Source organism: Benincasa hispida, chromosome 8 (genome assembly GCF_027475165.1).
Source record: "Benincasa hispida cultivar pf3 chromosome 8, pf3_genome.v1.1, whole genome shotgun sequence".
NCBI classification, from domain to species: domain Eukaryota; kingdom Viridiplantae; phylum Streptophyta; class Magnoliopsida; order Cucurbitales; family Cucurbitaceae; genus Benincasa; species Benincasa hispida.
In genome coordinates, this window is record NC_143485.1 from 11,314,061 (window position 1) to 11,337,440 (window position 23,380).

The following is a 23,380-nucleotide window of genomic DNA, read 5'->3' on the forward strand; positions in this document are numbered from 1 at the left end:
GGGAAAAAAAACCTATGACTCAAGGTATGTTTTGATATAAAATATTTTCATTTGCATGATTTGATGGAGTTTTTAGCTATTGTATGATATTTGTGTGGGAATTACCAATAAAATATGACAAAGATTCTTGCTAATTCAAGATATTTGCATGAAAATTACGGGCAAAATATGGTTGCAAGGTATTTCTAAGTTGCTTTTAATATGTGTGATAGCATATGATAAGATTTTAACTGGAGTAGAAGGTATTTGTTGAGCTAAATATGAGACTTGACTTCATTCGATAGCTAAGGTATTTAAACCATAAAGGTATAACTTTTATATTTTTCTTTTAGTGATATTATTCTTGTTTAAGAACTAAAGTTATGTTTGATATTCTGTTGTTTTATTTTTTGCTTCACAATAAGTAGATCTAAAAATTCAAATTTAGAAAATTTAGGTAGTTTAGTTAATTAGATCTTGTTTTAGGTTGTTAAAACTATTTTGAAATACTCCATATTTATAGGGATTTGACTGAAGGGCTATTTTGTCTAATATTAAATTTTAAATAATATGCAAATTAGTAGATTGGCTATTTTCCCAAACAAAAATCTATTTGATTATTTTTCTAAAATGAAATTCTGTTTTGGCTATTTGTTCAGCTGTCACTTAAATTTAGGCCTTTTTTTTCAAATGAAAACTTAAAAAGTTGCCCAATTCCCCAAGTTTATAAGCCTACCCATAGCCCAAGTGAGTTGAACATCTTCAACATTTCAACTCTTATTGGATTGTAGCCCATTTTTTACACCTTTGGGCCTATTCCAATTAGCCCTTTTTGTTTGAAAGATGATTTTTCTCTTTATTTCTTCAATTTTCTTCTCTTTATGAATGGCTTAAAATCCAACCATAGAAATATGGATTGTTTATCTCTAATTCTTCCAATTAAACATAACAAAATCCAAATTAATTTAAGTTTTTTTTTTTTTTTGGAGAGGCTTTTAGTTCATTGGAATTCCCATTAAAAAAAAAAATTAAACAATTAACTTCATCTATACTATTTTGAGTTGAATTTGAAATTAACTTAAGTTAAAAATAGAATTAAGCTTGAAAGTAAAAATAAATATTTGTGTTAACAATTAATCAATTAAAATTTATGACTATATATTCTCATAGGTAGAAATAAAGTACATCCAACTTAGTAGACTCGAGAATTAAACCCAACCAAAACAGAGTATTTAAAAAACCCAAATTAATTATTAGTTCACACAATTCAATCTAAACCATATGGATTTTGGGTAGAATTCCTTGAGTTTCAGATTATATATATACATATTAACTCATATTCATCTAATCTGCCAACGTGAACTTAATTTAACAGTAAATGACATAATCTTTTTCTTTAAAAATCAAAAGTTTGATCTTCCATCAGTTTGTGTACTTCAGAAGAATACTCCTCTACCCTCATCTTCTATTGTCGATCTCCTAGAAATGGACAAAGTAGTAATTTCACCTCCCATTGATTATACTCAAGACTCCAATTACAACTCTCCACATTCTTCATCTTCTTCTTCCCTTCTTCCATTTTCATACAACACAACCCCAAGTAACCATTATAAAAACCATTGACTCTTCACAAATCAAAACAACCAGAAAAGAAGAACAAGAAAAAAAAAAAGACATTATTATTATTATTGTCAGTATCACCCACCAGCATGAGAGCCAGCAACCACTTAATTGGCCTCCTAAACTTCATAACCTTCCTCCTCTCCCTCCCCATCATCGGCGGGGGCGTGTGGCTGAGCAGCCGCGCCAACACCACCGATTGTCTCAAGTTCCTCCAGTGGCCTCTCATCGGCATCGGTGTCGCCATCATGGTCGTCTCTCTCGCTGGCTTCGGTGGCGCCTGCTACCGCAACACTTTCCTTATGTGGTTCTACCTCTTTGTCATGTTCTTCGTCATCGGCGCCCTTGTCGGCTTCATCATTTTCGCTTACGCCGTCACCGAGAGAGGCTCTGGCCGCCCTCTCCCCAATCGAAACTATTTCGATTACTATTTACAGGACTATTCCGGGTGGCTCAGGGATCGTGTGGCGGATGATACCTACTGGGCTAAGATTAGTTCATGTGTTAGAGACTCCAAAGCTTGCCAGAAAATTGCTAGAACCGTCTCCGGCGTGCCGGAGACCGTCGATATGTTTTACCTTAGACATCTCACTCCTGTTGAGGTACGTACATGTTTTTATATATATATATTTTTTAAAAAAAAAAAAAATTGACCCATTACAAATATAACAATCAAGTTTAAAGTATTATAAGTAAATATAACAAAATTTAAATTCAACTCTGGTAATTTATCAGTGATAAGTCTATATTGTTAATAAGATTTTATCAGTAATAGAGTCCGTCACCAATAAATGTTGCTATATTTATAATTTTTTAAAAATATTGTTATACATTTAATTATTACCTTTAAAAATACTACCAATTGTAATTATCTTTTTAGAATAAAACTCTTTTATTAATAATATTTTAGACGAATAGTATTTCTTCAAATTTAGAGACACAAATACAACTTCTTTTTATAATAATAATTGCGTGGAAGGATTGAAACTCCGACCTCTTGGATTGGAGTGTATGTCAATACTACTAAGTTAAGTTCACTTTAGCACATATATCATTAATTTAGAGATATAAAGCTCGGTTACTTTCATTTATCATGTTTGAAGTTAATGACCAAATTTCAACCTCTAATCTAAATGAGACTATATATTTAACCTAGTTGAGTTATGATTTTTGTTTTTGTTTTTGTTTTTTTTTAAATGTTTATAGGTCGGCTTAAAAGGTGATTGAACTCCTTAATCAATTAACAAGTAGAATACAAATTAAGGGGAAAAAAAGGGTAAACTATAGAGTCGTTAACTATTAATTAAAACATTATTATTAATTGTTATTATGTTCGACTTTAATTTGATTTTGCTATTATTTTATAAAAATTATTCTTGTAGGGTTTTTTCTTAAAAATAAATAAAATAAGCGTGATTCAACCGAAAAGAAAGCTTATATTATGAAAGTCAAAGCTTCGATTTTCTCTGGTCTAAATATTTTCTTATAAAAAGTTTTTTTATTTTTTTTGTTTTTTAAAAGATAAAAAAAGAAAAAGAAAAAGGGATTAATTTAAGAGAGGAGATCTGAATTTAAGGAAAGTTTTGTTGCATGTGGATGGTCTTATTATTAGCGATGGGCTGCAATACACGGCCCATTCCAATATTCTGGCTCTCTGGTCCACGTCAGATCCTCTGGCCCCACTTTTAATTAATCTGTTTTATCCTTATCTACTCACAACTCCCAATCGAGATTTAAAATATTGTTGACGGAAATATGGATGTTTTAATTTGATGAAAATTTGGATAGAAATATCGATAAAATATTGATTTCAGTAAATATTTTTAAAGAAATTTAAAAAAGATCCAACCTATGAAAACATAAATTTAATACTATACTCCCAACTCAATTTTCATCCATTCCTAAATTCAATTTCATTATTATTATTATTTGTGAAGTCTTTTTCTTTCATGAATTAAATTATGTTTCACAAAATGTATTTCAAATTATGTTAGTATTTAATTTTAAATATTATTCAAGTAAATTTTAATAATATTTCGATTTTTGTCTCACCTTTTTTATCATCATATTCTTAATGTTCCAAATATGTTGTTTTTAACAATATTTTGCTCTTTATATATATATTTTTTATTTATTTGGTAAAAGGTTTTTATATTTCATTACATGTTCTAAATTATATATATATATATGTCCTTATTTAAAATAAGTGGCTTGATATTAAAGTTAAAGACCATGCATAAGAAAATATACCTTTAATTAGAATGAAAAGAGAAAAAAAAAAAAGTAAAGAAGAGATTTGAAAACAATTCTTTTTTAATAAGTGGGTCTAAAAACTATTTTAGGAAGCGTAATATTTTTTAATTTAATAATTCTCGTAAACAATATTAAATTCAGAATCATTTTTTAAAATTTAAATAATGGTTTTTTTAACTCATCAATAAAATCAAATTATAAATATACGGGAGATTTTCAAAAATAAAAAAATAAGGAAAACCATTTATACAAAATAACAAAATTTTAATTTTATTAGCTAGATGCTGATAAAAGTCTATTGATAAAAACTGATAGAAGTCTATTAGTATCTATCAATATTTATTTTGTTATTTCTATAAATAATTTGACATTTATTTTATCTATAAAATATTTAAAAAAATCTAAATCGATATAGAAATCTCATTTCGTCGGATGAGGAGGTGGTGAAGGAAGTCGTTGAATTCATCATTAGATTCATGAGTTAATCTTTAACTTATAATGTTAATAAATAAGACATTTTTCATGTACTTGTAATTATTAAAAGACACAATAATTAACTTAGATCTAGATTTTAAAAGTATTTTGAATATTAATTTTGAGAGTTTCATAAATGAAATTATAAACATATAAAATTTTGAATTAAAAGTACAACCCAATTCTCAAAATTTCGATAAACGTGGCGTAATCCTAGCCTTTGGACGGTGGCCTTTCTTTATTTCCCAATAACCGTGTACCAAGCGCCATGCATTACATTTAACATTAGATCTTAAATGCAATCAACTTTTTTTCAACTTTTTATTTTTTTATTTTACCATAATGGTGGATAACCAACCTCTAAACACAAGATTATCGTTGTGTTTATCGTGACGTCAATTGAGATATACTCATTTTAATTTTTAAATTCTTTGTTTATTTAATAAAAGATTGATTTTATTGGTAAATTCAACGTAATGGATATGAAATTTTCTGTAAAAATTAGAGGTGATCTTTCTCCGTAGAGATTGAACGTTCGGTTTCCTATTTTTGTAATTATTATATTAGATAGAATTTTTGACTTCGCTCTTTGTCCTTAAATTTTTTCATAATAAATATTTTAGGATCCAAATCAAATACTTTATTTTATATGTATGTTTTTTACCTTGCCTTCTTTTTCTCTCTCTAATTTTGTATTCCTTTTGTGATATTTTAATAATATCTATTTATCCTTTAATATATATTTTTTTTCTCTTTTACTTTTTTTAATATATATATATATATATATGGAACCTATTAATTTTGTTTCCATTAAAAATGATTGGTAAGGTGAAGATTAAAGTCTTATACATTCTTTGACTATTATATAATACAAATCCCTTCATAGAATAACTACATTTCTTGCTTCTTTTTTTTTTTTTCTTGATCGATTTATATTTTGTTTTTAAAATGCCTTGAATCTCTTACTTCATTTTACTTGAGAACATTTAAATATCTTACTTCATTCTATCTCTTTTATTATTTTTAAATTTCATGTATAATATTAACATTTTAAATTTAATTAAAAATATATTCGTTAAAAATTATTTGAAGTACTTCTGTACAAGAAAAATTTTAGGACTACGGTAGTATGAAAAATTTTCCATACTACCTCCACTTGCTACAATAATAGCATTTAATCTTTATAAATAAATAATAAATCAATATCATTTAATGACGTGTCAAATAATGAATGGAAGGAGTTGGTATAGTAATATTAGACTTGAAAATCAAAAGTGATTCCCAAGTTATTTATATATGTTAATTTCTTTTAAACAAATGCTTTTATTTTATTTCTCTATTTTACTTTCTTATTTGACAAAAATTAAGAAAATATTGTCCACATTCAAAGCAATGTGACCATTTTTTAAATAGCAACAAGTCAAATTTTGATATTTTAAAATAAAAGATAATGTAGAATATTTTAAATGATCCAAAGTGAATCTAGAGATCCAATCTTGTTGAGAGTGGGAAGATAATAGAATAAAAATATGCCATCCCAAAACTTTATTATATTCCTCTCTTTATATATCAGAAAAGTGCCTCATTTTGAAGGATAGGAATATTCATTTTTTCCCCTCTCCCATTGCTTTTGTTTGTAAAAGCCACCCTTTTTTTCTTTTTCCTTCCTTGGATATTGATATTCATATTGTAGTTTCTAGGAAGAAGATGACCCTTTTAGGACCAAAGAAATAAGGATAATAATCTTATCCATTATAGAAAAAGAAATATGAAAACCTTCTAAAATTATGGTATCAACCTTATTATTTTCTCAAAGGTATCGATCGAGATTGCTAGATTCTATTTAAATAGTATACAGAAATAAATATATTTTTTGTTTGAAGTTTTGTATATGATTTTCATTTAGTTTCTAAGTTTCAAAATATTACATTTTTAATCTCAATTCAAATTATTACATTTTTTATCCTTGAATTTTGAGTTTAGATTTTAAGATTTTATATGGTTACCTTTGAGTTTTCACTAATTCTACTTTTTAGCCGTTTGTATTAATTTTCATTTACTTTTGATCATCATTATAATTAATTCAAAATTTTGCATCATACTTATTTAAACTAACTAATTGAAAGTTAACCCTAAAAACAAAAAAATAGGCATTAACTCATTAAGGGTAAAGCTATAAATTAAATAAATCTAAAAACTAAATAGAAATTAAATTCAAAATTTAAAGATAAAAATGTAATAATTTTGAAATTTAAGGACCAAAGAGAAATTAAACTCAAAACTTAAAAGTAAAAGTGTAACATTTTGAACTTTAAAAAACCAAATGAAAATTATACTGAAAACCTAGTAATTGAAAAGGTATTTTTTTCTAATAGTATATGAAAGGTTGCGCCTAATTAATGAAAACTCAAGGGTAAAGGTGACATTTTTGTCCTATTAATTAATCTAAATTTATAAATTGGACAAAAATAGTATTTAAGTCCCCAAGTTTTAATATTTGACCGTTGTTCTTGAGTTTTGAGTTTAGTTTTCATAACTTTTTCCTTAAATTTTAAAATGTTGTATTTTTAAAATTTGAAATTTGAATTTAGTTTCTATTTAATTCTAAATTTTAATATTTGACACTTATTATAGTTTGGGTTGATTTTCTATTAATCGAATTAAGAGAATTAAATTAGTTCATTAGTTATTGACAAATTAGTTTTCCATTTTTGTCACTATTAAAAATTAATTAAAAAAATTCTAGTTCATAATCATTTTAATTAAATTAACAGAAAGTATTAAAATCTTGAAACCTAGAAATCAATTGAAAACTAATATCAGAACTCCAATATGATAAAAACATTAAAGGAAGGTGTACTCAAAATTTAAGGATAAACAAATAAATCTTTTCCTAAGTACAATTTAAAGTCTAAAAAATAGATTAACAATTCTTAAGAGTTCAAAGGAAACAAAGTATATAATATAAATGAGATGAAATTTGTAATTTAATAAAATCATATTAATCTCTGTCTAAACTTCAAAAGTCTCCAATAAATTGATATATATAATTTACTAACTGATTTTTTTTCCTTCCTCCAAGTCTGGTTGCTGCAAGCCTCCCACAGTATGTGGGTATGTCTATGTGAATGAGACAATGTGGGATTTTGGAGGAGGACTAGTAGGGGCTGAGCCTGATTGTGGAAGGTGGAGCAATGACCAAGGCCAACTTTGCTATGCTTGTGACTCTTGCAAAGCTGGGGTTCTAGCTAGTCTCAAGAAGAGTTGGAGGAAGGTCTCGGTCATTAACATCATCGTCTTGATCATTCTCGTCATCTCTTACGTTGTTGGCTATGCAGCCTTTCGAAATAATCGTCGAATCGACAATGACGAACCTGCCAGTACTGCTCGCATGACCAAATCGAAACCGAGCTGGTTTAACATTTGATCAACGATTTATTAGACATCAAAAAATAAAATGCATAATATACTTTTATTGTGATATGGAACTTGTGTGCTTGATTTGTTTGAACCCAACATGTGTATAGAAATTAAACATTTATATATATATATATCATGTTAATTATTTCTAGGTTATGGTATGTAGTTTGAGATGGTTTGTTGGATAATAAATTCTCTGATTTTTTTTTAAAAAATCACGTCTCTAAATTGCATTAATGTATTATAGGTAACAAAATATCTTGAATTTTGAACTAGGTTTGAATTTATGAAAAAGTCTCATTTTTATATATGAAGTTTAAAACTTGTTTTTTTCTAAAAATACTAGGGGAGATTTTTTTGAGTTAAAATAGATTAAGACATATGTCAATAGATTAAGACATATACTTTTAACTAACTAGAAATTTTTTGAATTCCCAAATCTTATATGTTGTTGAGCTCAAAAAAAAAAAAAAAAAAGACATTTGTAATTTCAAACAAAGTTGAGGTCTATAGAGAATTCTATAAATAAAGGAAGTCATTTGTAAGATTAGAAAGTTGAAGTCTGATCTCTTCCCTAAGATTTTACTATACAAATAAAGGGCGATGGGATAAATGGCTGGTCAAACAAACTTTTCTTTATGAAAATGGCCAAATGATTATTCTAATACTATTGAAATTTTACGGATGGACAAAGATATCCATACTTTCAAATCTCTATAATTATGGTGAATTTTAAACTAAAAATCTAACAAGGACCTAGAACAAGATCATGAATTTGAATTTTGAATATTAGTAAATAAATAAATTAAATCAAGTAGTAAACCTAAATCATATCCAATTTAGTAATCTAACAAACATAATTCTAAATCAAAGGTTGAAACCTAGAAGTAAGGAAATACCTTGTATAAAAAATAGTTAGCCATAAAATAAGTAAATATCTTGTATTCAAAATAGAAGTTTGTCTCATACTAAGCCCCACAAATAGTGTTGGCTTTTTTACCTTTAATCTCAAATTAAATAATTTTAGTTAATTAATAACAATTTTAGTGTCTTGAATAGCCCATTGCATAGAGTTCGGAATAAAGATTTCAACGCAATTTATTTTAATTTATTTTCATGAATTTATTGTTTAAATTACTTGTTAGCAAAAAGTTTGTTAATTTGTTTAATTGGACCCACTTAGAAAAAGGTTTTCATTAGTTTTAGTTAATTTCTTTAAACCATATTCTCCCCTCTAGGACTGCCATACTGATCCTACAAATACTAATTAGTCATATGTTGTTACACATACTAAAAATAATCAAAATCTTTGTTAATGTAAACATGCAAATACTTTGTAATAACTACAATGTTTGTCATCTTTTGTCACACATATTATACTAAAATAACTTAAATCCCACACATACCGTGTAATAAACTAAAATAATTTATCAAATTGAGTCATATGCAAATACAAATACTACATACTAAAAAACCATCCATTGAACTACACAAATACTCTATACTAAAACCCCTAAGTATTTGATGGGAATAGTGGGAAACAACTTGGTTAAAATCTAAACTAACCCTCATCCTTCAACTTCCCATGTCGTCAGCTACCTTCTTTACATTTACACATTAGATTTACCAACACCTAATTCACCCCTACTCGTCCATGACCTCTCATGTCACCTACTTAGTCGTACCTTTCCATAGAAATATCAATTATCATCAAATCTCCGATTCATCTTTCATTCCAATCGTTATTGATTTAGAAATCTCACAAATTATTATGCACAAAATCTCGGATGTTAATTTATTGGTTTGTGGCTAATGCAACTAAAATATCCTATATTTTATAGACAATGAATAATATACCATATATTTTATTAAATATATAATGAGTTTGTTCAACAATGTTTACAAACTATAGACCTTACGAGATTTAGGGTATCAACCTCAACAGTTACATCTAGTAGTTACTATTTTGCGGTTTGGTCTTATGCAAACTCATTGTATAAGATGTCCCTACTCGCATGTCACTTACGCGAGCGCGTTGGATTAGTGCGTTTGTATCAAATACATAGTGGATTGTATCCATAGTGTCACCAGGATAAGGTACCCAGTTTTATCCCTATACTATAGACTCTTTAGGTTGTATTTCGAACATTGATCCCTGTATTGTTGGGAATGGTGTCCTAAATCTCCTTATAATCTCGTAGTTTGTAAACTCTGTATAAACATATTGTTGTTAATAAAATAAGTGTTATTTTATAAGCATATACTCAATCCAATAAACTAAGATCTGAGATTATTTTATGTAATTTAAACAAGTATATAGAGACATACAGGTAGATCTTGTTTAAGTGATAACTTAAATGGTCTGTAGTAGATGGATAAGGTTGGGTACCTTACCCTGGTGACATTACGGATACGGCCCGCTTTGTAGATGTTACAAGTGTTGTAAAGTGCTACAAATGATATGATCCTGGTCATTCATATGGAGACATGCGAGCGGGGGTTTCCTATACAAAGAGTTTGTATAAGATCGGACCACGAAATGATTAGTTTCTTTATATAACATCGTTAATAATAGAGACTTACATTTCACTAGGATGACCATAGGTGACATGATCTGAATCTTGAGTGAGTTGTGAACTCCTGCTCATGCAGGCGGTCCTTTGATTTGTATGGGTGAGAGTGGCCAGATTGTCAACTCAACAAGCCTACCATTTTGGGGATTCGTCTTATTAAGGAGCTGAGAACTCAGTTACACAAGACGGAATTTACTCTTTCCCCGATGTAGGGGCAAGTAGATAAATTGCTCCCTTAAGGGTTGATTTCGGGTCTTTAACATAGTGACCACACCCTCTCTTGGCCCGAGAAGACTTCGTCATAGTGGGACTATGACTTATTATTCATTAGAGGAATTAGTGGTACTTAAGGAGTTAGATGTAACTACAGGAGCTAAACGGTATTTTGGCCCAACTGTACTTACGAGCAATTTGTGAAGGGTCATCGCACTGTTAATTGGTTATATCCAATGGACCCAAAAATTTATCTATAGTGCAAAGAGTGCAGTTGTCGGTCATTAGTGAAGTGATTAATAGTTAAAGGATGTTGGGTAATTTAATTAAAAAGTTTAATTAATTATCCAAGTATTGTTAGAGCTTTAATTTACAGGTCCATAAGGTCCCCACTATAGCTCAACATGGATTTGATCTTTAGATTAATTTGAAGTGTTCAAATTGATTGAGGGAATTAATTGTATATGATATAATTAATTATAATGTATTTGATACATTATGAGAGAAATTTGAATATGATTCCAATACCAATTATATGAATAGGATTCATGTAATTAAGTATAAATATGATTTATATTAAGAGGAATAAAAATATTTGGATATGATCTAAATATTATTTATATGGATGAGATTCGTATAAATGGATTTAATATAAATGTGATGTATATTAAATATCACTTATAGTTAAGAGAGAATAAAAATTATAGTTTATGTTGTATTTGATGCAATATATAACTATAGGCTATATGTTATATTTGATATAACATATAGTGTATATATAATAAAGTAGTTATTATATGTTTGTTATTAATTTATTTGAAATTAATAAAAGGGAAGGATTTATAACTCCCTCCCCACATTCTCTCCAAATAACTAACAAGTAATAAAAGTGTGGGTGGATGAGATTCATCCAGTTCTAAGAATTCATACAGAGAAAAGTTCTCTGAGAAAAACTTCCACCAATCCTCTCCTTCTCCTTCCCTCTACCAAGGATTCAAGCAAAGCCCATAACTCCTGCTTGAATCCTTTAATCCCATAAGAGAATACAAAGGGTTCTCAATTGGTAGTGTCCGTGCGAAAAGAAGAAATTTCAAAAGGAATCGTTTGTGATTGTTCGAGGGATTCGTGGAGAAAGGTTCTTCAAAGGTGAAAACTCTTGAACTTATTTCTTTTTCAAAAGTATGTTGTAATTTATAGTTAAATGCATATCCATTGTTTGTTTGTTGTAAATTTTTGTATTTAATAATTAATGAAATTTGAACGACCCGCTTTCGCTCAAGGATCTCCTCATGTCGAGATTTCCTTCATGTATGTCTCTACATACAGTTCAAGACTCATAAGACAACCTAAGATATTAGTTTATTTAATTTAGGGCTATTAAGACAAAATGAATACAACACAATCAATAACACTGATTGAAATAACATCGATAACTTTTTATTAATGACAGTTAATTATTTACATTTATTATCTATGAGTTTTAGGGCATAAAACTTAACATCCTTTACACAGATGAGACTTGAGATGGCCTTCTAACTCTAGAGAGCTGGTTGATCTATTCGACCAAGTACAATTGATAGTAGTTGACGCTATGGTAAGATTGTGTGACCTAGCTCCCTCGTCTCTCGGAAGTGTTCTCGTCACTAATGCTTGGGATTCCTTGCAGCTTATGGTGGCTTAGTCTAACATTCTTTGGTTTGTAGGTAATATTCTCAAACATTCCTTCATTGTTTGGCTTGCTATTAGAAGTCAGTTACAAACACGTGGTTCTATTAACAAGTGGTGTTCTTATGTGTTAAATTTGTGATATTGGCTATATATATTTATTTAAGACTCCTGACTTTTGCTCTTTGGGCTGTTTCGAAGTTATCTCCATGTTTGTCTCTGTAGGTATTTGTCTTTGAGGTTGTTCATCCGGTTGCTAACTCTGTAGAATATTTCTTTCCTTATTTAAATTATTATGCAAAATATTTTCTCTAAGATGTTTTCTTTTTTTTTGGTGATTTTTCGATTATATATGGAGATATTTTCCATCTTTTCTCTATGTTATTTAAGCTTAAGAAGTTTGCATGCTAGGTTGCCACTCATACTATTTTGTGAGATCATTGTATAAGCTCAATGAAATATCCCCATTGCATTGTATAGAATTTAAGAATAAGGTTTTGTACTTTGTTTGTAGCGGCGTGTTCTTCACTTGCTTTTACAATGAGCGTTTTCATAACACAAAGGTTCATTTGGTCTTAGGGGGAGTCTAAGACAAAGTGGATCGAGAAGGATTTCTCTATACTTAGGGAGAGCCTAAGCTATTATTCAACAAGAAGGGAGTTCTCAAGACTTAAGGGGAGTCTAAATCTACATGAACAAAGTTCACAAGTAGAAGGAAAGATATCTTCAAGTGAGATGGAGTCTCACATGCTTAGGGGGAGCCTAAGTGTTATCACACTAATATTCATATACTTAGGGGGAGCCTAAATTCAAGTGAGAAAGAGAGTCTCACATCTAGGGGGAGCCTAGGTGATTAGTCGAGTTGGACTCTACAGTGTCATTATAATCTTCGCTATTTATAGTTAAGTACAACATTGTAATCGTTTGACTTTTATGTATTAGTGGATTATCTTTCCTGGGCACACTGCCTCCCTAGACGTAGGCGGTTGATCATCAGACTGGGTTACCAACTTCTGTATATTCATGTTTAAGTTACTATTTATTACTTTGCTGTTGTCTCTATCTTTTCTAGGACATCTTGTGTGACATTCGTTTATGTGTGAATGAACCACATTCCAAATTTTTATGATATACCTAGTGTTTGTGTTTTTATGCACTGGTGGAGTCGAGACTAATGACCGTTAATTTTTTTTATTGCCTGGCTATTTGGGGAACATCCTCTCGTGGGTGTGTGCTTCCATAGGTTTGCTTATTGAGATATCAAGCTCATTTGGATGTGTCACTTTAGTGTGGGTAATAAGTGTAAGGTCTGGAGAGTTGATTTGTGTACTGTTATCTATCATATTTGACGTGAGCATAACCTTCATGTTCATGGTGCTACCTTGGCTCTCTCCATTTAGTTAGTCAAGTTGTGGAGTCTTAGGTCTTTCTCTAAATTATTTTTGTATTGAAGGATATTTATTATCAAATTTATTTCAATGCACTTAGTAGGTTTGTAAACTTAAAAAAATGATGAATAGGTCTATGACCTATTAAGCACAAAATTGAAAATATAGGACATCTCTGTAACCATTTCATTTTTAATTTTTAGTTTTTGAAATTTCTGTTCGTTTTCTCCCCATCTTTTTGTCATATTTTTCATTTTTATTAAATAAACATTTGAACCATTAGTCAAAATCTTAAAAAAAATAAAATTTTAAAAGCTATTTTATTTTTTATATTTTAAAACTTGGCTTAGTTTTCTAAACCATTAATATAGAAATTTGATAATGTACCATAGAAATTCAAAGTTGAGAAAAGGGCATACGTGCTTAGTTTTTAAAAGCTAAAAAAAAAAAAAAAAAACCAAATGATTACCCAATAATGACTTAGTGATTAATTAGACACAAAATTTAAAATTTAAAAACTTAGGAAAACTTTTCAAACAAATTAAGAAACTATCAAACACATAATTAAAATGTCATAGTAGTAGAAATAAAATAAAAAGTCATATATTTTATTGGAAAATTTTAAAAGTTAAGCAACATGAAGGTAAATCTTAAACCCAAAGGCTGGTCCTTGGTGAACCATCCACTACTCAACTCGGCCGGTTCAGCTACAGAACAGCGGTCCGACCAAAGGCATATTTGGTTCGGCCGAAACCCACATATCCTTCCTCGCCTCTTCCCTTAGCCGTCACCAATGAAGAAGAATCAGTAGAAAATGGTAATCGAAAACCCTAATTACTCGAAGTCTCGAACTGTAATGCTCCTCCGCCGGGAAAATTCCAGTCACCCGAACCATTTATCGGAGTAAAGTGATCGATTGATGATGAGTCTCGTAATTTCTGTTGAAATTTGAGTTTTCTATGATTTTTTCGCTATGTTTCGACTTTGTTTCGGCCGCGATCGACAGTTTTTCATTTCTTTCGTCCGTTTATCATTTCCGGCGAGCTGAAATCCAAGGAATTCAAGTCAACAATTGGATTGCAAATGTTGCGAGCATCTTGCTATGATACGATCGACTTTCATCCGCCCTAAAATCTCAGCGAAAGGGATGTCAGAATGTTACTTATTAGGAAAGGAAAATTGGATACTGTGTTAATGCCTCTGAAGCATTGGGTTACTTTGCAGAATGTGCAGCTTAGGAGCAAAATTAACCAAGTATTCTCTATGCTCTGCTCTTAATTCTTGTGCCAAAACACATAATTTGTTCTTGGGTTTACAAATTCATGCCCAAATTGTCAAAATTGGATTTGAAGAGAACTTATTTTTGAACAGTTCACTTGTTGATTTATACTCCAAATGTAATGCCATTGTGAATGCCAAAAGGGTCTTCTCTCATATGAAGACTCATGACCAAGTATCTTGGACTTCTATAATATCAGGGCTCTCTCAAAATGGGTGTGGGAGTGAAGCCATCCTGATGTTTAAGAATATGTTGGTAACTCAAGTTAGACCCAATTGTTTTACTTATGCCACTGTTATTAGTTCATGCCTAACTTTGAAGGATGAACTTCAGATTCATCTTGCAACTTTGCTTCATGCTCATGTTATCAAACTTGGTTTTACTTTTAGCAATTTTGTAATTAGCTCTACTATTGATTGTTACTCTAAACTAGGAAGAGTACAAGAAGCTGCTCTGCTCTTTTATGAGACAACGGTGAAGGATAATATCATATTTAATTCTATGATATCAGGGTATTCTCAAAACTTGTATGGGGAAGAGGCATTAAAACTGTTTGTAGAAATGAGAGCTAGTAATTTGAGCCCAACTGATCATACATTAACTAGTGTTTTAAATGCTTGTGGGTGTCTAACAGTACTCGAACAAGGAAGGCAAGTTCACTCTCTAGTTACAAAAATGGGATCAGAAAATAATGTGTTCGTAGTCTGTTCATTGCTAGATATGTATTCGAAGTGTGGTAGTGTGGACGAAGCCTTTTTTTTATTCAATCAGACGTTAGAAAAGAACAGTGTCTTGTCGACATCGATGATAATGGCTTTTGCTCAATGTGGTAGAGGCTCAGAAGCATTAAAGCTCTTTGAGAGTTTGTTGACTGAAGAAGGTTTCTTGCCTGATCATGTCTGTTTTAATGCAGTTTTAACTGCCTGTAATCATGCAGGATTACTAAACGAGGCAGTTGAATATTTCAATAAAATGAGCTGTGAATACAGATTAGATCCTCAAATTGATCATTATGCTTGTTTGATTGACCTCTATGCCAGAAATGGGCATGTAGAAAAAGCCAAGCAATTGATGGAGCAAATGCCTTACGAATCCAATTACGTAATGTGGTGTTCCCTCTTAGGTGCTTGCAAAGTTCATGAAGAGGTTGAGCTTGGGAGGGAGGTGGCATATCAATTAATCGAGATGGATCCAAGTAATGCTGCACCCTATGTAACGCTTGCTCATATTTATGCTAGAGCTGGTTTATGGACACAGTTGGGTGAGATTAGAAAAGAGATGCAACAAAAAAGGGTAAGGAAAAGTGCAGGGTGGAGCTGGATTGAGATAGATAAGAAAATTCATGTCTTCTCAGTTGGTGATGCTGCTCATCCTAAATCATGTGAAATTTATTCAAAACTTGATCAACTGAATTTGGATATGAAAGCAGCTGAACATGCATCAAAAGCACTTGAATATGATGTTGAGTGTTAATGTCAATGGTGGAATAGAGTTATTGTTTGAACTTCTGATAGACTTAGTTGGAAATGAGAATCCAAGCGATTCATATTTGCAGTGAATTCTTGGATGAGTGATGATGATATTTGTTTAGGATAGTGGGATTGTTAATGTAAGTATGTAATGTGATGAATGAGTGATTCAATCCATTTTCAGTCACACATGTTCTTTGCTTCTATTATTAGGATAGTTTGACTGAAGCAGTCATATTTGTTTAAGTTGTGTTTGAAACGATATTGGCCTTCATACAAGGCGGACTGTCTCGACGTGCTGCTGGTGTTGTATGTGCATAAGGTTGTAAATTACAAATATTGTCATCAGGATTGAGTTTCTAGCTCTTAAATATCACATGTACTAAAGTTTGATTTTATTATGAGAAAGAAAAGTAAAATTGAAGTAAAACTAAGGAAAATGAATGCAAGTGAAAAAAATGGAAAATGTGTATTAGGTTCGACGTGTTGATCTCCTATCGTCGATGCAATCTTTACGTCTTGGGCGTGTCGAGATGTTGAAAGCATTATTGGATAATTCGTAAATCTATTAGTAAATTCAGATAATTTTGAAAATATAATTTGACATAAGATTTGGTATAAGATAATAGAATTTGAAAAAATTATATAAAATCTTATTGTTAATCATGCGCGAGATTTTACCAAGAAAGTCCAAAACAATCCATAGTTTGGGTATAAGATGAAAAAGTTAATTTTTTATTTAAATCTGGGTGGTCGATCTAGACTAGGATGGATCGAAAAAAACTATTTTAACAAATTTTCTAGATACAAGTCGTGAAAGATAAAACTTTGGTTATTTCCGAAAATGTGTGCAGTTTGCATGGCTGGTGAATGTTGCTCTCTTGTGTTCTTGGCCTATTTTACTTCTAGTTTTTCCTTCCATTTTTGTCCAATTGATCATACATTTCTCTATAAATCCTTTCATTAGTCTGTTTTGATCCAATTGCTCCACTACAAAACATACAATTGTGTTTAAAAGTGATCAATTGAGTACTGAAATTAGCAATAAATATTCTTTCAAAATAGCTCACAAAGTATGCTATCAATGGTAAAGAATACTTGTGTAAGTATGCTATCAATGGTAAAGAATACTTGTGTTGTAGCATTACCACCTTGTGCATAGAGCAACAAAGCTTTTCTGCTTCTTCATTCTCCAACTTGAAGTCCTTTGGTACACTTAGTAAATTATGAGGTTCTTTCGCATGTTCAATGCTTATAAAATTAATTGATTTATTAGATATAAACTTGAGTTTTGTATCTAACAGTATTTTAAATTTTTAAATTTTGTGAGAAATTATAGGAATTTGAAAAAAAAATATTTAATAGATCTTAATAAGACATAAAATTGAAAGATTTATTAAATACTTTTGAAAATTCAAGAATCTAATAGATATGGACTAAATCTAACCTAAAAATAATTAAATTAAGGTAAGAAAAGGCACATCGTGAGAAACTTGGTCTCTACAAAAGATTAAAGCTTCTTGAGGTAATTGATTAAAAGACCCAAATCCCAAGCCCAAGATGATTTTTGCCCCTTTCTTAAAACTTAATAATTTTGACCGTTTGCTTACATCATCAAGCAACTTTACAAAATTATCTTTAATTTTTTCCTTTTTCTTTTTCCTTTCTTTTTTGTTGCTTTTTTTTCCTCCTCTATGGCTTTCCTCCTCATCCTTCTTCTCCAACGAGACCACGTGATTAGCTTCAATGAGGCATTCTTCTTCAGGAGACTAAGCTTTTCTTCTTTGGCCAACTTCTTCTCTCCTCTTTTCGTTGGGTTGCAAAACGAGATCCAGGACAGAGAGCGAGAAAAAGAGAGAGTGAGAGAGAATGAGATAGCGAGACAATGAGAAAGAGGAGAGCGATATGTGAGTAAGGAAATAAATTGGAGGAAAGAGAGCGAGAGAGAATAGATTAAATAATAGCCCAAAATACAATGTCCAGCTCTTTGTCAGACAACTTCAAATTCAGGTCTGTAAAGTCCATTAAATCATGACTCAATCATCACCCAAAAATAAATAATCACCCATTAAAGAAAGCTAAAGAATGCTATGGTGCAACAGGAATGTTGAAGAACACTCTGATTATGCTTCAGCATATGTGAAGATAGAAACATATATTAAATATTACCAAATACAAGCTGCGTTAAGGAATTAGAGCTGAAAAGAATCAAGCATGGTTCTCAAAACTTTCTCAGAAGACTGCCACTGTTTATCATTGGCACTAGCCACAAATAACACAACTGTGCTCCCTTTCGCTGTTGCCTTAGCCAGATTGTGTGTACCCGTCAAAGCATAAGGAGTCTCCAGTGTGTATTTGTAATACTGCATAAACCAGATAAAAAAACAAGCTTCTAATGAGTATTCATCATCAAAGTAGTTGAGTTCAAATGAACTTTATCTAAATTGAGGATGTACTGAACTAAGTATATAAATCTAAACCTAGAAGAAGCTGCTCTAAACTCCTTTCAATTGTAGTACTTTTTAGTATCTATGCTTTTGAAAGTTTCATTGTCATCCTATGTTATGTTTAATAATGAGCAAGAGAAATCCGATTTTGTAAAATTATGGGAATAATACCTTTTTTATCACTGGGTTTTAGGTCTAGTTTCTATTTGGATTTTTAGTTTCATAACATTACACATTTAGTCGTTAAGTTATGAGTTTGATTTCAATTTGATTTATAGGTTTCAAGATTTACATTTTTAACCTCGATTTTTCATTAAATACTTACTTTCAATCATTCGTATCAATGTCTATTAATTAATTTAATAATAATAGTGAAACTTAATTAATTATAATTCTTTTGAATTAATTAATAGACATTAACACTAAAAACCAAAAATGAGTATTTAATGAAAAATCGAGGTCAAAAGTGCAAATCTTGAAACTTGGAGACCAAATTGTAACAAAACTCAAATCTTAAAACTTGTAGCATTTTAAAACTCTAGGACTAAATTGAAACTAAACTCGAAACTTAAAGACTAAATGTGTAACAGTTTGAAATCTAGACGAAATAGAAACTAGACCCAAAACCTGAGGACCAAAAAGTTATTTTCCCTTCAAATTAAGTTCGCTTTTAAACTTTAGTTGTTTTTTAAAATATTATTTTGATCAAAGAGTAGAAAGGAGGCTAGGCTAATCCTGTTACAAAGTGCAAACAATCATGTATGGTAATGACTGCTACTTCAGCCACAAACACTAATCGCATTGGATTTTTGTTATTTCTTTCTAATGCTAACTGGTTAGGTACATTTGTAAGTTTTAATAAACAGTCTGGTAAGAAAATGAGCTTTTAAAATAATAGAGTCTAAATTGAATCTAGAACTGAACTATAAGTTTCTTAAATAAACAATTTACTGCAGTGAGGATAAGCAAATCTCATATCTCTATTAAGAAAGATTATAAGGGAAAAAAATGATCTAAAAGACACAGGTAGGATTATACCGTCTGATCACCAAGTTTCTCGACTGATGATTCGAGGAGCTCTTCGGGATCATATGTACTTCCAGTAACAAAAGGGCCAAGAGAAGCAATTACCTTCTCAGGACTACCTATGTCTTCAATTGTAGCATTAGGCTTATTAGTCAGACGTATCAAAGGGGAAGCCACTACCTGGATTTTCCCTTGTTTGTCATCTTCAAATTTCACCTCCACCCAAGGCTCTGCACACTTGGGTTGACAGTAATTACCAGATAAAATGTTAGCTACTCGCGTTTGTTTCCAAGTTGGGGGCAGAATAAACTGGTATGGTTGCACATTTCCTGCAAAGAACTAAATCTCTAGTGCCATTAGCCTATAAATCGAAGAGAGTGAAAAAGAAAGACAATTATAACTAATAATGAAGCAAAAATGGAGACTAAAATAAGCCGAGTAAAAAACGTGTATAACTGGATGCAATGCATGGTGCATTTGATTAAACTTTTCAAGTGGTTAATTTTGCAAAAATAAGTCATTTGGAAGAAAATTTGAAGTGTTTGGTAACCACTCAAAATAGCTTTTGAAACACTCAAAATGTATTTGAATAGTTTTTATCAAACGAGTTTAAATAAAAATGACTTCTTAAAGATACTTTTTTCTTTAGTCAATCCAAACAAATATGCAATCTCTCACAATAAAAAGTAGCAAAAAAACGAAAGACATTCTCACCATTTTAAATCACTTTCCATTGATCCTTCCTTATCATCATCTGAACTAATTGTGCCATAAGTATGGTAAAAATCTAGAAGCTATTAGCATTGGCAGTTTCCTACACAATGAAACTGAAGATTGGGTGGCATAACAGCACGTAATTGGAAATTTAGTTCACAATTAGAATGCTATCCAGAATCCCAAGGAAATTTATTAAGTGAAACTGATGATGTTTTGGTACTCTTTTGAGTCCCCAAGTACTGACATAAACCAAAGAACATTCAGTGAGCTTCAAGTGTTCAACATTCATCTAAGACCAACCAAAAGGCATATCTAGAGAGATCACCATGTATAAAACTTCTCATTGGCGTCAATAGATGAGATGAGAAGACTTCAAAAACTTAGAAATGGAGACACCTCAAGGAAATGAAAGAGCACCTCAAAGAGAATGATAAACCCACAAAACTATTTTCAATCATTTCCTTATTGATCCAAGAGTGGTCACACAAAACTGGCGACTCAACTACGATCCACACCAATCTTGAACTTTTGATGTTATTGTGCGTTTTCCAACTTTACCCCCATGAGCCATGTCACAGCCTCTTTGGTATTGGATCATTTGATGTCAAAGAATCTTTAGTATTGTATCATTCAGTATCGTAGATATCATTGGTACCTTGTCAGAACGTTCTGTATTTCTACAGGGACATCGAATAGTCTACCAAAAATAATTTCCTTCATATGCCATCCTAATTTTGTTAGGGGTAGAAAAGTCACATTGTTCAGAGAATTTTTTTAACACGCTTATTGTTACATCCAACCGGAGCACTCACTGTAGCCTTCTTTTTAGGAAGGAAAAAGTAAAAACTTTCAAAGCTACCTCACAACATGACAAAAGTTATCTATTTTGGGCAGTTCCTTTTCAAATATAGAAAATCTTGTAAAACATTTTGTCATTCTTCAATGCACTTCTACTGCTGCTTCGCTTTCTTTTGTTGCATTACATAGTCTCTATGATTAACGCAATAGATGCATCAACTATGACTGTTGAATTACCAAGGTTATGAAAAAGTTCTCTGAGAAATGAAATGGAGTGAACTTAAACCTTAGGCTATGTTCTCAAGATTGTTTGTTCCTCAATATGATAAATAAAATTGTGTTGGGATTAGACACTGGATGTAGATTATATAGATTGAACCACATGCATCTTCTGATAATTTTTCTTTTCAGCTTTTTACATTCCAATGTTTGGTTAATTATATCTTGCACTCTAAGTTCTTGATGTTCTGGAACTATTTGATCGGATAGGTGACATTGAAACTCTTATTGGTATCAGCTTCAGAAGGAGGAAGAAGAAAAAAGGTATCAGCTTCAAGAAGGCGCTTGAAGTAAGTACTATTGTATATAGTACATAAAGAAACATACAATCTTCCAAAACACCCACCCAAGGTTCAAGTTCACTTCACCTTCAGTTTCCAACGAAAATTTTCACACCCTTGTTAACTCAACCAATGCAGACTAAAACACCAGCTCACAAACGAACAAACCAATTCAAGGAATACCTACTGCTGTCAGTTATGCCATCCTTTTGACAGAAATAAAAGCTTTCATTGAGAAAAAAAATGTAAGAATACGAGAACATTCAAAAGCCAAACCCACAAAAAGGAAAATCTCACTAAAGAAAGGAAATCCAACTCTATAAAATAGTGGCTATCGAATAATTACAAAAAGTCTTTGAAATTGAAGCCCAAAGGGAAACATAGAATCTAAGGACCAAATATGACTAGTATCCATTTCCACCCCTCCAAATACCCTGCTATTGCGCTCAACCCAAATCACCACAATTATGCCATAAGCCACCTCACAATTATAGATGGTTAACTGATCAGCAACCAATACTCACACATAGTTTTCCAACTAAGTTCAGAGAAGCAGTTATCCAAAACAACCAACCAAAAAGTATTTGATTCTCATAAGTCACGACAAAAATAACAAAAATCTCAAACTGGTTTGGTTCATAATTCTAATTTTGAAACCTTACGGAAAGCCAAAGAATCAATTAGGGAAACAAAACATTCTAAAAAGGTCTCCAACCAACAGAACGCAAACCCCATTTGTTAAAATGAAAATTTTGGTTGTCAAAAGAACTAAAAACTTAGCTACATTCATCCAAATTATGATAAAGAAAAACAGAGAAAAAAAGTCATAATACCTGCACGAAGAGCCGGGGTGTCAGAGGGGGAAGCTTTGAAGAACACAAAAGAAGGGTCAGACTGTGAGGGAGGGAGATATGAGCCAACTTCGATCTCTTTGGATACAGAAGGAAGTGGATTTAAAAGAGGGAGGGAAAGAGGAAGGAGAGTGAATCCTTTCAAAATCTCCCTCCTGAGCTGAGAACCCTTTTGACAGAAGATAGCTGAGGAAGACATTTGTTTCCTCTTAGGTTTGTGGCAGCTTGAGGTTGGGAAAGATGGGGAAATTGTAAATGCAGAGGCTGACGCCATTTTCAGAGAGTTCAGAGGAAGAAGAAATTGTAAAAGGAAACTCGGAGAATGGTAATGGCGATGAGAGTTCAGTGTATCATCGTCCACATCTACCTGCCCCTTATCCATTTTCATGGACACCAATTTAGGATTATGTGGGATCCCACATTATTTTTTTCCTTTTTTTTCTTTTTTTTTTTCCTTTTAAATACAATTTTAGTTCATGTACAATTTTTGTTACACTTACTCATTTAAATTTTGTCCCACTACTAGTTTGTTGTTGTTTTTTTTTTTTTTTGGTTATTTATTAACCATTTTACTATAAATTTTGATAAAATATTCACCTACCTATTGTATCACTTTGCATAAAAAATATTATAATAATAATAAACTTC

The 23,380-nt window shown here is 31.1% G+C and overlaps 2 protein-coding genes and 1 pseudogene across 3 annotated transcripts; 2 read left to right on the forward strand and 1 right to left on the reverse strand.

The window, feature by feature from the left end:
* The first annotated feature begins 1,304 nt into the window (after positions 1–1,304).
* On the forward strand, positions 1,305–7,902 carry LOC120082754 (tetraspanin-3-like). Its single transcript, XM_039038041.2, has 2 exons — positions 1,305–2,201; positions 7,409–7,902. Exons 1-2 carry the CDS (start codon positions 1,689–1,691, stop codon positions 7,751–7,753), a joined length of 858 nt encoding a protein of 285 aa, XP_038893969.1. The 5' UTR covers positions 1,305–1,688; the 3' UTR covers positions 7,754–7,902.
* Positions 7,903–14,343: 6,441 nt separating this feature from the next.
* Positions 14,344–16,704, forward strand: LOC120084223 (pentatricopeptide repeat-containing protein At2g13600 pseudogene; annotated as a pseudogene). The gene has a single exon (XR_016531092.1). The product of XR_016531092.1 is annotated as a pentatricopeptide repeat-containing protein At2g13600 pseudogene (transcript).
* Positions 16,705–18,257: 1,553 nt separating this feature from the next.
* On the reverse strand, positions 18,258–23,107 carry PPD6 (thylakoid lumenal protein (Mog1/PsbP/DUF1795-like photosystem II reaction center PsbP family protein)). Its single transcript, XM_039039480.2, has 3 exons — positions 22,715–23,107; positions 19,819–20,135; positions 18,258–18,696 (listed from the first exon to the last, which is right to left on the reverse strand). The coding sequence occupies exons 1-3, from the start codon at positions 23,004–23,006 to the stop codon at positions 18,526–18,528; spliced, it is 780 nt and encodes a 259-aa protein (XP_038895408.2). The 5' UTR covers positions 23,007–23,107; the 3' UTR covers positions 18,258–18,525.
* Positions 23,108–23,380: the final 273 nt, after the last annotated feature.